Source organism: Lepisosteus oculatus, chromosome 6, assembly GCF_040954835.1.
Source record: "Lepisosteus oculatus isolate fLepOcu1 chromosome 6, fLepOcu1.hap2, whole genome shotgun sequence".
Taxonomy (NCBI): domain Eukaryota; kingdom Metazoa; phylum Chordata; class Actinopteri; order Semionotiformes; family Lepisosteidae; genus Lepisosteus; species Lepisosteus oculatus.
Window position 1 is genome coordinate 24,311,558 of NC_090701.1, and position 15,073 is coordinate 24,326,630.

The 15,073-nt window shown below is 38.3% G+C and overlaps 1 protein-coding gene across 1 annotated transcript in view; it reads right to left on the bottom strand.

The window, feature by feature from the left end:
- lancl2 (LanC lantibiotic synthetase component C-like 2 (bacterial)) overlaps nucleotides 1-15,073 on the bottom strand; it is a 42,949-nt gene that overhangs the window by 11,316 nt on the left and 16,560 nt on the right. The window contains exons 4-8 of the mRNA XM_006634297.3: nucleotides 13,589-13,796; nucleotides 13,065-13,212; nucleotides 7,076-7,222; nucleotides 4,773-4,955; nucleotides 437-613 (exon numbers count right to left, since the gene is read on the bottom strand). Of these exons, the coding sequence (XP_006634360.2) occupies nucleotides 437-613; nucleotides 4,773-4,955; nucleotides 7,076-7,222; nucleotides 13,065-13,212; nucleotides 13,589-13,796 (863 nt within the window). The remainder of the gene's footprint in view (nucleotides 1-436; nucleotides 614-4,772; nucleotides 4,956-7,075; nucleotides 7,223-13,064; nucleotides 13,213-13,588; nucleotides 13,797-15,073) is intronic.

Genomic DNA, 15,073 nt, shown 5'->3' on the forward strand with positions numbered 1-15,073 from the left:
ATTATGTTAGTTTTGTTGTAGTTATGAAAAAATCAGCAAGTGGAAAAGCCCTGCACACTTTCTTTCTTCACTTTTAGTTAATAATAGTTAATATTCTCCCAAGAAGGGCAGGAAGATTATTTTAAAATAAATACTGTAAATACTGTGGCAATGTTAAAAGTTACATAGCACATTTCAGGAATGATTTGAAACTTAGAACAACTATGCAAGTTAATTAATATTACCAGATTCCCTCAAAAGTCGAAGCACAGCCTCACTATTACCTTAAACCTGATTTCGGGGATATCTCCCCATGTGCACAACTGCAGTACAGCCTCTCTCACACCTGTACAGGATTGTCACCCATTGACACCCAACTCCATTCAATCACTCCTGCAGGTCTTTTCAAAGAACCTGAAGATCCTGCAGATCTAACACTGCTCCTGCAACGGCCCACCTTGCAGGCTCGGTACAGGTACTTCTTCTCCTGCGTCAGCTTGTAGAGAGAGAGGAAGGAGTAGCCGTTGCCTGCAGTCCCATGGCAGATACCATAGCCCTTGCGCAGCAAGCCCCTCTGCCAGATGACCTCCCCGCACTCCACCGCATCCTTCAGGTACTTCTCCTCCTTGAAGACCTGGGATAAACATAGCACAGCACTTACTGTATTCCTCATTCAAGAAGAATCGGCAGCAGCACTACTTGAAATATGACTATTTCCAACAAAGGATTGTAAATTTTGATTCTACAATTTCCTTCTAAGTATTAACTGAATACTACATTGCCCTACATTGGCAAATAAGAAATAAAAAATAAGTCAAAATAAGTAAATACCTGTCTCTAAAAATAAATAAATAAGGATTCCAATACTTTCATCTGTGGCTCTATAGAGGTTTACAAAGTTACAGATGTCTGTAAAGATGCAGACAAACACTGGCACACCTAAGTTGCACGGCTGAAACATTTTTTCAATTTTTCAGTGTGGAGTCTGTTGCATCTCCTCACTTGAAACAAAATGCCTTGTATATTTATTTCACTGGAACATCCAAACTGTCAAATGTTGTCCGGCGTAGAAGACAAAAATGCTAAATAAAATAGTTACCTGCTGTAAAGAATAAATGGCTCGTGATAATGTATCAGAAAATTCCCATTCCATACAGTGCCAGGGATGGGCTACAATCTATAGACCAGGACTGTTGCAATTTCCAGGCAGTGAGAAAGAACATAAGAGTACAACCAAGAGGAGGCCATTTGGCTCATCTAACCCGTTTGGTAGTTTGTAGTTAATTGAGGATCTCATCTAGCTGTTTCTTGAAACAAGCCAGAGCTGAACAACATACTGTAGCTGGGTAGCTTGTCCCACACTCCACAACCCTTTGAATGAAGAAGCACTCAGGTAAATCTGTATGTTTTTTCTTCCCCCTGCAACCCTGTACTGGATAAGTGGATTAGTAAATGGATGAATGGTTGGATATACAGTATAATGCTACACACTCAAACCAGGACCAATTTTACAGAAACCGATTGACCTACAAGTATGTCTTTAGACTGTGTGAATATTCCACTACCTTCCCTTCTATCTTTCCTTGGTTTCCAAAACAGAGTGAATCTAAACTAATATCACATTCATCTCCATCATTTTCAACCAGCCATGTTATTAGGAATCACAGAAACATCATAACTGCCTGGTAACATGGCGACTTCTAACTCATGTAATTAATTTTGTAATACTCCCAGTATTTAGGTATAAGCAGTTAATTATGGTGCTTTGTTTTCTCTCTGTTTCTCCCTTGTTCTTTGCTCCCCATGTAACTTTTTTCTTTGGAGTTTTAATGTTTTATTTCCTTTCCACTTCAGTTGAATGTTTCTGGATTTCTTTTTGCATCCAAGGGCTATGACTATTGGTGCTCATATGATTTAGGTGTAGTCCCTTTCATCTGTACAGTTGGCAGTGGCCACTGAAAGGTTTCCAATAGCTGAGAAAGCTGAAGCCTTCTTTTGCACACCATGTCCTCATTGTGTTGAGATTAATAGTTGTAGTTGTTCAACTTTACCTGGTGCTGGTGAGATTCATGAGAAAAGCACAAATTTAGTCTGTAATTCAGTTTGTTGCCAAGTTGCCTGACCTTGTGGGAGATGGAAAGCATGCTGGTAATACAAAATGTCATTTATACCTACATGGAAACAACAACTGTGTGGTGGCCTGCCTTAGCTAGGAACCTGGTGAATCTATGGAGAATATAAGACACTTTGGCTCCTGGGCAACAGCAAAGTGTTGTCTCACAATCCCTGGAGCATTGTTTTGTTGCCATATTGCAGAGAATGAAGTCCCTAAGAACCACAACTTCTATTTTTGCTTCATTGTTAGTACAGACATTAACCTTCATTAAGCCCGGTGTTTGAGATGTCATATCTGCAAGAGAGATTTCCTGTAAGCTTCTGTTTTGAGCTCCTACAACTGGTTCCAGGTCAAGGACAGGAACAAAGATGTTTGATATTGACTTTGTTTAAATCTATAGGGTACTTCCAATATTATGTTTACAGTTCTATCATGAAAACTATGTGCTGTGAAGCAGACATATTGGCACATATATAGTGTCACCGTTTATGGAAAATATAGATTTTTATATATACCACATTCCACTGCTCTAAAGTGCAGTAGTCATTACATGTTTATTTTATCAGGTAAATCAACTAAGAAGAAATGCTCATGATGACCTAATAATGATGAACTGTAAGGGTTATGAAGCAGGCAGATTTAAAGCACTGACTGGACCCATCGGAGTGAAGAACTCTGTTGAAGGTACTACAGCAGTGTCCCACCCCCTCCACTCTGGGATCCAGAGCCCTACTCCACACTTCTGCCTGCAGGTGAAGTTTTAATACACCAGTTTTGTTTTCAAATCACACTAAAGGAAAGCATAAGTTAAAAATGTGAAATTATTTATGAAATTTTGCTTTCTCACTCTTAGAAAATCCAAAACATATCATTTCAAAAGAAATGCTAGGACACGCAATGTCATTAACCTAATGACAAATACAAAAAAATCTATTATATGTAAATATTTCTATTACATTAACATGTTTAATGGGTGTAAAGATGTATTATTCTAAAAATGTTCAAGCCAAACTTTAAATTTATGGTTGTTTTACTCTGAAAATAACACATTCAATCCACTAGAGGTCAGTATAATTTGGGATAATTTGCAGGATAACTGGAGACTCCATTTATCCAGCTCTTTTCATTTCACTCACTGTTGCTGTCATGGTAACCTTCACAACAGTCTCTCTGTAACTTTAACCTCCATGCAATATATACTCTTAAAAAGGCTTCTTTTATATTTTTCAATATGCTAGAGATAGCAACTACTAAAGCTCTGGTCATCTTTGAAAACATGACTTTAGAATCTATATATTGTTATATTAGTACAAGAATTACAATACCAATAAAGCACGCTTCGATAGAAACAGAAACCCCTTGTTTTACTGAAAATGTACAGTAGAAAATTATTCTTCCCTGATCTGTAAACAACCAAACCGATAAACTTAAAAGTAAATTTAAAAGTATTTTAATTAAAGTGTTGTAATTCTGTCCGGATTGAATCCTGAGGATATCTGTGAATGAAGAGTTGCTGTGTCACCCTCACCCCCTGGGTGTCCAAAAGCAGAGCGGACTGTGGGAGATGGAATTCTGGTTAACCGACTCCATCCCAGTGAAGTACGTGACTAGACTAACTGTTGAACATCTGGTTCTGGAGCAGCCAGTTATATTGCTATTACAAATTTATCTGCATATGTATTTAATGACAGTATCCTAACAGGATGTAGAACATTTTTTTCTTGAATAGCAACTAGGTATTAAGCAGCTATCAAGCACCCGTGAATCTCGTAAGTGTACAATTTTTCCCCTTTTTAGATTGCTTTTTAAATATGTATAAAACTGTCCAGGGAGCCTTCTGAGTGATACACCCAGGGGGTGAGTGTGAAGGTCTTGAGACGTCAGGGTGACACAGCAACTCTTCATTCACAGATATCCACAGGATTCAAAGTGTTAAACTGGGTCACTCAGGAGGAGCCTCCTGGGTGACTATGATCATGCGTTTGCACCTGGTCATGTGACAATTTGCTCACCATTGCTGAGGGTAGGGTGGGGTTATCTAGCCAGGAACATAGTGACCTCTTGCTGGCAATTGATGCTGTCAGTGAGGGATGTGCTTCTCCTCCATCAGCACTGAACTGAACATAGCTGCCTGTTATGTATTAATAAAATGGCTCAAAGGTGGACAGGACAGAGGAGTCCACCTACACTCCTTCACTTCTCTGTGATCATTAAAACACATTTGGCTAATTCAAATCAGTGGAGTGTAACAAAACATAATTAAGATCAGATCACTTTATTGGCCATATACAATTTCTTGTATTAGGAATTTGTCTTTTCGCGTACCCCAACTGAGTCTCCATGAGGCACACAGACAGGGAGAGAATACTTGGGGTCAGAGCTCAGGGTCAGCCATTTATAAGGTTTATTTATTTGGGGTTAAGGATCTTGCCCACGGGCCCAACGGAGTAGGATTCCTGTGCCAGAACCGGCAACCTTCTAGCCACAGCCGCAAATCCTTAGCCATAGAACCACCACACCTCCCAATGATTAATGATTCCTCAAACCACATGTAAGGTAAGGCAGGCATTTTGCTGTATTCAAATACCCTTATATTGCCTAAAATGATACCTCCCTAATACTTAGGATGCTGCAAACCTTTCCAGATGAAATGCTGAGCCATAGAACTCTTACTGACCATGTAAGCTTGTATCAGCATGTGGATCACTCCAGGAGCCCCATGGCACCAGTGGACCAGACGGTCAGTTTCATTACTAAGGGATGATGGGTAGTTTCCAGATCTGAACTTTTTATGGCGTACGTAGTCAATGCTGGGCTTCACCAACTCTGTCAGCATTTCCTGACTGACCTTCACTCCTGGCTGAAAAGAAAAGATTGATTTTATTGTTTCTCTTTTCCAGTCGAAAAAGCAATTCTTCCAGTGCATAAACACAAATCAAATGATACATAGGACATACGGTAATGCCCTACAAGTGAAAAATAAAGGAGGACAACTACATATTGCAGGCAGAAAGATGAACAGAACATTTTCTTTCATGTGATCCCGTGCAAATGGTTATAGATATGATTTTGACATACAGTACAAGGATTCATTATCCTTGAAAGAGAAGAACTGTTTTTGGGACTCAGTTCTATATGACCTTTCATCCTAGATCCTTAAGTCTTTAAAACTATATGTAAACATCATCGCAATGCTGCTCACTACAGTCATGCAAAACACAGGAGCCTTTCAGACACAGTGTGCGTGCACAGAAAGAGCCACTGTTGAGAAATCTTTAAAAACATTTGTTTTTCTTCTTAATATTTCCCCTTTGAGACAGAAGTCAAACTGATTTGCTACCACTCTGTTCCTTTACCATTTTAATACACCTGCTCTTTGTGGGCCTCTACTTATATTTTATTTTTTGCTCCACAAACAGCAGGGGCACTGGATCCATGCCAGATCATTTATTTTCCTCCCTGTCTTCCTGTCCTCCCCATGTGGAATCCAGTGAGCACTATGATTTTTATTTGTTGTTTCATATCCATTAGACACAACAGATGAGCAGAGGGACTCTTATGTCATTTAAAACCAGACTCAGTCTTTGCTGCCTGAGAATCATTAAGAATCCCAGAGAGGTATTATATAAAGCAGCATCAGGTTATACTAGAAAATATACATCGCAGTTCTCGATTTGAAAGACATTGTATAGCTTATTAGTTTTCCCTTACTTTTCCTTATTATTATTAATTTAAACTAAACAACATAAGCTCTCTAAACTAAACTAAACAACATAAGTAATTGGATGCATGTAAATGCAAACTGAGGGGCATTTTGGAAACTCTAAATATGAAAGCTATTTGCCTCTCAACTTCAGAGCCTGGTTGAATAGAACAGATTAGGAATCAATAATGTTACAACACCAGATGGCGCTGCACACAGCAAAACCCATGTTTGCTACAAATTGGTATTTTTTTAATCATAAAATTACTGCACAATATTTTTTTAATAGGGGCTGAAATTAAGATACTCTCTGTGCTGTGATTAGTGTCCCAGGGTGGAGTATTATATTGCAGGACACATGGAATGAACTGTCATACTTTACTGATCAGCCTAAAGGATTTCTAGCTTACTAATCTTCTCTCTACCTCTGGTGGTACTCTGCCAGTTTTGTGCCACTCATTGGACTCATTGGGGACACCTGGTCACAGTGAGCTAGTGACGTGAACCTTTGCTCTAACATGCACCGTCAGAATTACAGACATCAACCTGGTTGGCTCTATGGTACAAAACATTTGGGCATCTTACCTGCTATGACATTGAAAACCTTGCTTCTTTAAAAAAAAACAGCTGGTTGATATCATGAGATCAATTAGTTACTAGCAATCAAACAGCCTAGAAAAGTCAAATGTCTTCCTCTTATTAATAACAAATATCAGTCATTTCAGTTCATTAATGACTTTTCTCTTGCTCAGACGTCTGCTTTAAATTAGTTTAATACCTGCATATTTAAAATATTTTAAAATCAAATAGCACCTAAAGCCAGAGTTCTGTCATCCTATTTACAACCTGATTAGATTTACCCATACTTTAAATATTAAACACATCTTTTTTAATAGCTATAGACACTCTGCTAAATTCATTCCAACATGTTCTTTGTTTGAAAAGATACTCCACCTTCTATCCCAGGTGTTTCTTTTAATATGCGTCATGTGATCAGTTAACATGAGAGGGACTAATAACAAGAGACACTGAATGGTTTTCTCAAATGAAAGATGAAAAGACAGACGAATCAGCTTATTTTTTCATCATTTCAGAATTAGCAGCTGCCCTAAAGCTAACTCACTCCATTATCTCCAGGAAACAACTTGTATATGATACAGTACAGTATGTTATCCTGAAATTTCTTGTTGAAAGACAGCACCACTTTCTAAAGATATCTTTATATAAATGTTTAACATGACAGAAGAAAACAGCAGAGCTGTATCCAACATTTGTACCTGCATTAGCATGTAGTAGATGCCAGCCAGACCATGCGCAGCACCAACGTACTGCTTCCGATGCCACTGATACAGGAGGGGACAGCGATCCATTTTCTTCTCTTCTTTCGACATATTCTTCCCAGATTCAAGAAGGGTTTCAACAACCTACATAAATAAACCCAGTGTTTAATTCACCTTAAGTGCATTGCTGTACTGGGCATGAAATACAGTGCTGATTAAAATTGATTAAATTTCAATGTAATCATTAAAAATGAAGGACATCTGCTGGTGTTAGTGTTTCATACAGTTATGGGGTCAGGGGCATTATAAACTGTTACTGTCAGTGTTGCAAAGTTAGTCATAAAAAACCCTTTTGTCTTTGGTCTGTTTAAAAATTCAAGGCTTTCAGCAAGCATGACCAAGGTCAAACAAAATCTTTTCCAGGAAAGACTTTCCCTGCAAAAATTGGTTTGTAAAAAGAGCTAGCTGCATTCAATTACAGTTATTCCATCTGAAACTGGGAAATGTGCTACTCTGATTTACAAATCACCCCGAGAAGAATGAAAAAACATGGTTCTATAGATGCTGGGCCAGTGCAGTGAATGCCTGCAGGTACAACTGCTGAAAGCTGGTAATGGAATGCAGGCAGGATTAATCGCAGATGATTACACTTGAATTTAGGCTTGGAAAATTCCATTTAGTCAGGATCAGGAAATAGTGGGCCTGTCAGATCCACTGTATAATGTCCTTGCAGCTCTTATAAGCTGATGACACAGGGGTACAGCTCTCAATGTTTACACAAATGTTTCGTACGTTTAACAATTCAACTCACACAGAAATTCTTCATTTGTGTTTCAAGCAATTAATCTACAATAAACTTTATTCAAGCTGACTTTTCTTATAAAGCTCAAAGCAATCTTAGCTAATCATTCAAACTATAGTTGCCCAGTAATGTAGTAACGATACCAATATAGACTAAAAATGTTTCTCTCTGCTATACTAATAAACCAAAGGCAAACCTTAACTCATAGTGGCTGGAAAACGTATGGTACATTGAAGAAATGCGGCTAGAACAATATTGCTTGACCAAAGGGTCTATGATCCAATTCAGATGGAATCTTGTAGTCTTCAGTCTACTGGGTATCAACAACAAAGGCAGATAAGATGATTTGAAGCACGTAAGGATGTTTGTTTAAGAGACGGAGAAGTCAGTTCATTTTCTAGCCACTCCGAAGTTTGTACACGGACTTTAGTGCTGATGCGTTAGTCTCAGTGATCACTGCCTAAGGTTTAAGGCTTTCTTCAACACTTGAAGAGCATAGGGTTCAAGCTCTAACACTGGGTCAAGCACACAGCATTTTACAACAGAAAAGCATATTACTGTCCCAAGGCACTAAACCATTAAAAGGTAAAAGTAAAATTTAAAAAATTATATTACTAAAACAATCTTCAAAAATGGACACAAATCACATGAAACACAAATCGCAGTAAGCAATAACTCAGATTATTAACCCTAATAAAAATGTGTTTTTACAGACACTGTAAACATGGATGACATGTTTCACAGCTAGGCAGCCAGTATTGTTTGCCAGCTCAGTCAGTAGTAATGGCCCCTACATCAGTACATTCCTACAGTAGGTTAAGGAATAGGGTCTAGATGAAGCCATTTAGCCATCTAGAAATAAAATATAAATTACTAAAATAATATTACTATATACAGTTGTATCCAAAAGGTTGGCCACCCTGGCCAAATTATGTTTTGTTGATTATCTAAGTGAAAAGAAGTTAACACAACCTCTGCAGCGAACAAACTGAAATTTGACATATTTCTGCTAATTTTAATGCACAGTTACTATTTGCTGAATTTAACATATTGAAAAAATAAAACAGTAAATGTAGCATGTGCAAAAGTTTGGTCATTATTAGTCAGTACTTAGTAATACCCCCTTTGGCAGTAATCACAGCCTCCAAATGTTTCCTGTAGCAAGCTAACAGTCTTTCTATTCTTGCGTTAGGATTTTTTTCCCCACTCTTCCTTGCAGAACACTTCTAGTTCAGAAATATTCTTCGGTTGTTTTGCATGCACTGCATGTTTGAGATCTCCCCACAGATTTCCAATAATATTCAAGTCTAGGGACTGTGAAGGCCATTCCAAAACCTTAATCTTTCGTTTCTTGAAGCAGTGCATGGTTGATTTTGAGATATGTTTTGGATCATTGCATTGTTGTAATATCGAACCTCTTTTCAGCTTCAGTTTCTTCACTGACAGTGGGACAACAGCTTCCAGGATTTGTTGATACTTAGTAGAATCCATTCTTCCCTCTACCCGCAAAATATTTCCTGTGCCACTGGCTGCCACCCAACCCCAAAGCATAATAGATCCATGCTTAACAGTTGGCAAGGTGTTCTTTTCTTCAAAAGCTTCTCCTTTTTTTTTCCCCAAACAAACCTTTGGTGATTGTAGTCAAAGAGCTCAATTTGTACCTCATCAGACCACCAGCACTTGGTTCCAAAACGCCTCTGGCTAATCTAAGTGTTGTGTTGCATACTTCAGATGTTCACTTTTGTGATGAGATCGCAGGTAAGGTTTCCTTCTGATGACTCTTCCATGCAGATCATGTTTGTGCAAGCAAACAACACACCACAGTGAACCGGCACACCACTACTGCTGTGCCAGCTAAACCTTCCTGCAGGTCCTTTGATAGTGGGGTTTTACTTTGCATTCCTGACCAGTCTACGAGCAGTTCTATCGGAGATTTTTCTTACAGATCTTGTCTTGACTTCAACAGTTCCTCTTAACTTCCATTTCTTAATGATATTTTGGACAGTGGAAATTGCAAGCAGGAAGCATTTAGATATCTTTTTATAGCTTCCCCTGCTTTGTAAGAGTCAATTATCATTATTTTCTGATCCTCAGTCAGCTGCTTAGAGGAGCCCATGGTTGTCGAGTGTAACCTGAGAGGTTTGAAGGGTCAGAGAATTTATGAAGCTCTGGAATTGTCATCACCTGACTTAGATTAAGGCCTAACGAGTCAATTAAGTTCCGAGACTTTACAAAAAAATATCACTAGTGGATCAACTGCACATAGCTCATTTACGGTTTTATTTTTTTCAATCTATTCAATTTAGCAAATAAATAGTAGCTGTGCATTACAATTTGCAGAAATATGTCAAGTATGTTTGTTCACTGCAGAGGTTGTGTTAACTTCTTTTCACTTATAAAATCAACAAATTACAAAAAATGTAATTTGGCCAAGGGTGCCCAAACTTTTGCATACAACTGTACCTGCCTTCAAGATAGCAGCCTGTATTCAAATTTTAGGCACAAGTCATTTGTCATCTGCTGCATATTTGATGTTGCTTGGAACAGTCAGAAAAACACCTTCTCCAAACCTTTAAACAAGCACCTACTGTATGCACAGTACAGGTGAAGCTCATTTAGGTACCTCTGTCTTTTACAGTGGACATTTCCACACAGACAACACCTTCCTGAACACAACGCTCATGCACTGAATTCAAACTCATATATTGAAACTAACTGCAAATTAACATTTATGCACCTGTTGACATATACTGTAAAAAACTGTATGAATGTGAACAAAGAGACAATTACATGCATTTTTCATATCCCATGCTTGTTTCTCTCTAAGCTTTTTGTATTTTAAAAATTCACCACTGGTAAAGTACCAGTGACAACCTTTAAACATGTATTCTAACATTACATAAAAAACAAACAGCGTTTCATTTGAGCCTTGTTCCTGGGTGACAGGACAGATAAAAGGATCTATAATGGACATGCTCTTGAGCCCCAGCCAGGTAAGTGACAACATTTGTTAGCAACTGTATACTTAGTATCTGGATCAGCCATCCATACTACCATAAATAAGAAAAAACAGAGCACATCAGGGTTGAGTAGCAGTACTTCAGTTCAGGACTATATGACCACTGACATTTCCAATCTCTTAAACAAGAAATTGCTTTAGCCCTTGCCAAGCCTTCCAAACTTCAAAACATTGTCAATCTAAGTCATTTTAAAAATACTAACTGTATACATATTTTTTCTGACAATCTATATGAAATATCTGTTAAAATATGAGCTTCACAGACTACTCATTAAGAATCTCCTGAGGATAAGCAAAGCAATTAATGCTAACTGGTTTATTTACAGACAATTAATTATCGCATGCATGTTATTTGTTAAATCCCTGCAGCTGTCATAGAAGTAGGACATCAAGCTCAGTCCAGTGATTCCATCTTATGTTTACAATTAGTCATCATGAACAGATAGCACAAGCGTGGCTGACAAGATAAACACATTTTACAAGATGGAAGAGGCTACATGTTCTGTTCTGAATGAGTAAAAGCTACAGGAAAACCAGAGCAGGTTCAGAGGCGGACAGAAACAATCTGGAATTTTCAGTGATAAAACAGACCATCTAGGCACTAGCTGACTGGGCCCAGGGAGGTCACCCTGGTCATACAAGCCCAGAATCCAGCACGTATTATGGGTCACCCTCAATTTATTAACAATCGGATAACACATGATTTATGTAAAGAAGTAGATAAGAGGTAACTTGAAACAGAAAAACCAACACCCTGTAGCTCTCAGGGGTTAAATGATTCTTGACCTAAATGCCTTATTTTTTAAACTGATTACTGAAACTATGGCTCTACAGGACTACAGCTAACATACACTGGTCATCACTACTTTAAAATTGTACTATGTACCAAAAAGCCTCCCTTTAGAATACTCTGTACTATTTGATCATCACATGAAAAAAAAAAATATTGCTGCTGTGGAACAAGCTATCCTGTCATTTTGCTGAACCATCACTTCTTTCAAGAAATGCTTTTCGTGTAATTTTTAGGTCTAATGGCATCCTCTAAATTATAACCTATCTCCTTAAATACCTTTCCTGATAAAGCTCCCCTTTAATATATTTTAGTATATTTTAATATATTTTGACAAACTGATCTGCTATCTCCTAGCTCCACTGGTTAAGGCTGTCACCAGTAGGCTCCTTTTTCAAGCCCCACTGGGTTCTGCCAGTGACTCACTGTTTGTCACCCTGAGCGAGTTACTCAACCTCCTTGTGCTCCATCTTTCAGATGACAAGTCAAATAAAGGTTTGATAGTGATTCTGCTACCACAGATGTTCATGCCAGAGTTCACCCCCTAGTTTCTCTAGTTAATCTTGAAATAATGGGCTAAATGAAGAATTATTACCATAACAATTGTTTAACATTTGCCATACATTACAAATGCAGTCTGGATGGTAGTACAGAGTTTTTACAAGTCACTACAGAACAACAAGAAGGTTAAAAAACATTTAACATTTAAGTGGCCATTCCAAAATGGTTTGATTTTTTTTTATTCCATACAGCATCTTTCCAAAAATTACATAATTTGCTTAGAGTCAATGTCTATCAGTATGTTAACATGCTTTATAACAGCCTGGCTTTAAGTGTTAAAATTCAGAGAGTGTATAAAGCAAGAGTCTGAAGACACCACCAGACTCCCCAGGCCAGGGCAGTTTGCAAGTCTTACGCTCCCAGGTCTGGCGACAGCAAAGGGAGCCACTAATAAACTACCTAAAAATGACTGGAACTTCCATGCCTGAATGCAAAGCATAGCAATAGCTCTCTTCAAATATTACTAAATTCCACAATCATTACCACAGAAGCAAGGTGAAAGCAAGTAGTTCTGTCACAAAGAATATTTTCATTTTCAGCTATCTTTTGTACACTTGTCTATAACTAGAACCAGATTTCAAAAAGCAAAAGCTTGTGCTGGTTTGGTTTCAAAATGAGTTAGAAAGCAGGAAGTTTTTGTTTAGGCAGATATACCCACCTTTCATAAATTATAAACCAGGAATACGGCAGGTTATTTTCATTAGAAGAGGTGGCCTAGGATATGGGCTAAAGTTCACATTTATGAAGGGACTACGTTTCTGATAAAGAGTATCATTCCTTGTGTATGTTATTCACCTCTGTGGATTTTTCTCACCTCCGAGATGGTGGAAGCAGGCACAGTCTCGGGCCCGATCTCAGCGTTGACATAGAGTAGTGCATACAGGTACCCTGACCGGCCATACAGCAGCTCGTCAGGCAGGTCTGAGTCAGAGATGACCACACTGCGCTGCAGCTGGAGCAGCCTGGAGAACAGGAGAGCAAAGAGCCACAGGAACAGTCAATGAAAAGCGCACTAGAGTGGGGACTGATCAGATTTATACTTCAAACACATGAAGTCAACTGTTGACAAAACAGCTGCAGAGATTGCTTGTAACTATAGGTAGAAAGCTTTATCGGTGCTCCAAAGGCTTCAGTGAACAATGCTAAAGTTTGTTACTACACTTTAGTAACAGCTTACTAAAGCTTACTAAAGTACCACAATAAGCTAAAACTGCTATCCTTTAGCTTTTTAGCTTATTCACTGTGACACACTTAATCAATCATTTGCAAACGAACCTGACTATCAAGCCCTTTTCCCTTGTGGTGAAAATAAAATACTACTAAGTGTGTAGTGCCTACTTAGTGATGCACTCCTTGGACTCTGCCTCGTTCTTCAGCTTGTGGTGCACCACTGCCCCCACAGCGAGTGGCCCAGCATCGCCACACAGGAAAGTCACCCTCCGGCCATTGAGATTGCGCAGGGTTCTTTTCACATAGTCCAGTGCACGCTGCAGATGGGACTGCTCCTGGGTCACACGGTGCAGCTGCAGGTAGAGAAGAGCTATGCCTGTACAGGAGAGAGGTAGGATTCAAGAAGATATCTAACATAAGTCCAAGAGACTGGAGTACTGAGCAATGCTTTAAGCACTAAACCTGTAGTTCTCAAATTGTGATGGAAAAAGAAGTAAAATGAGTCAGACTGTTTTAAAGGTTTAACTCACCTGGATGAGGGACCGTCAACCTGATCATAAGTTCAACCTAGGCACAAGAACTCAGTAGCAAGTCAGTAGAGTCATTTGGCCAATCTGGCCCATAGTAAAAATATGCACGAATTGTGACCTACAATTAAAACTGGACAATATTGGGGTCCGACCTCCTCCTGAAATTTAAGCAGTTCAGTGCATGTTCTGAAGCAGTGCTGGAACGCCAAGCAAACTCGATTTAGACATATAGTAAAATGAATTAGACTGGTTTGCTGTCTTAACCTGAGTCAGGAAAATGTCAGTTTAAATGGGATAAGGCACATGTGGTATTTTTCCAGGAGACTTACCTCTCAGGCAGTGAATATGTGAAGGTCAAACGGATTTGTTTTGATAAAGTATTCCTTGCATAAGCTCAGAATGTAAAGAACAAAAAGAATCAGAATGATCATAAGATCAGATACGTAAATTACTGTCAAATTTGAATTTCTGTCAGAGATCTAAAACAAAAAAGGCATATTTTTCATAGGTAAAGGGAAGACAGAAGAACATAGTCACCTTGCTTAATATCTATGCACAAATGGGATATGTCAGGAATTTATTTTCAGAAGATGTTTGAATGAACAGCCAAAGAAGTAGGTCCAATGCTAATATATGGAGAAGATTTGAATCCCAAATTGGACTCTTCTGAGGACCATTAATCAAAGGAGTGTATAAATCTATGGAAGACCTGTATGTACAGTATATTATATGCACCCTACAGGATGGGATTCTAAACATTTCATAACCATTTCTCTGCCTCTCATAATTCATCTGGCAGAACACATTACTTCCAATAAATATAATAAAAACAGCTTGAAATTGGAACTACTGATTTATCTGACAATGCATCGGTTAATTTAATATTACTTTTAAACCTGAAGAAATACAACACTTTATGGAGAATTAACTATGGTGTTTTAAATTACATTATTCTCAAAAATCAAATGGAATTTAAATAATTACTGTATTGTATATAGGAGAGCAGTTCCCAACAGTATTATGGGACACAGCTAAAGCAGTGCTTGGAGGAAAAGCAGTGCTTCCATTTGCTCCTATACCCCAAAAAAACAAACCAAAATTATTTAAACTACTCTACATAGAA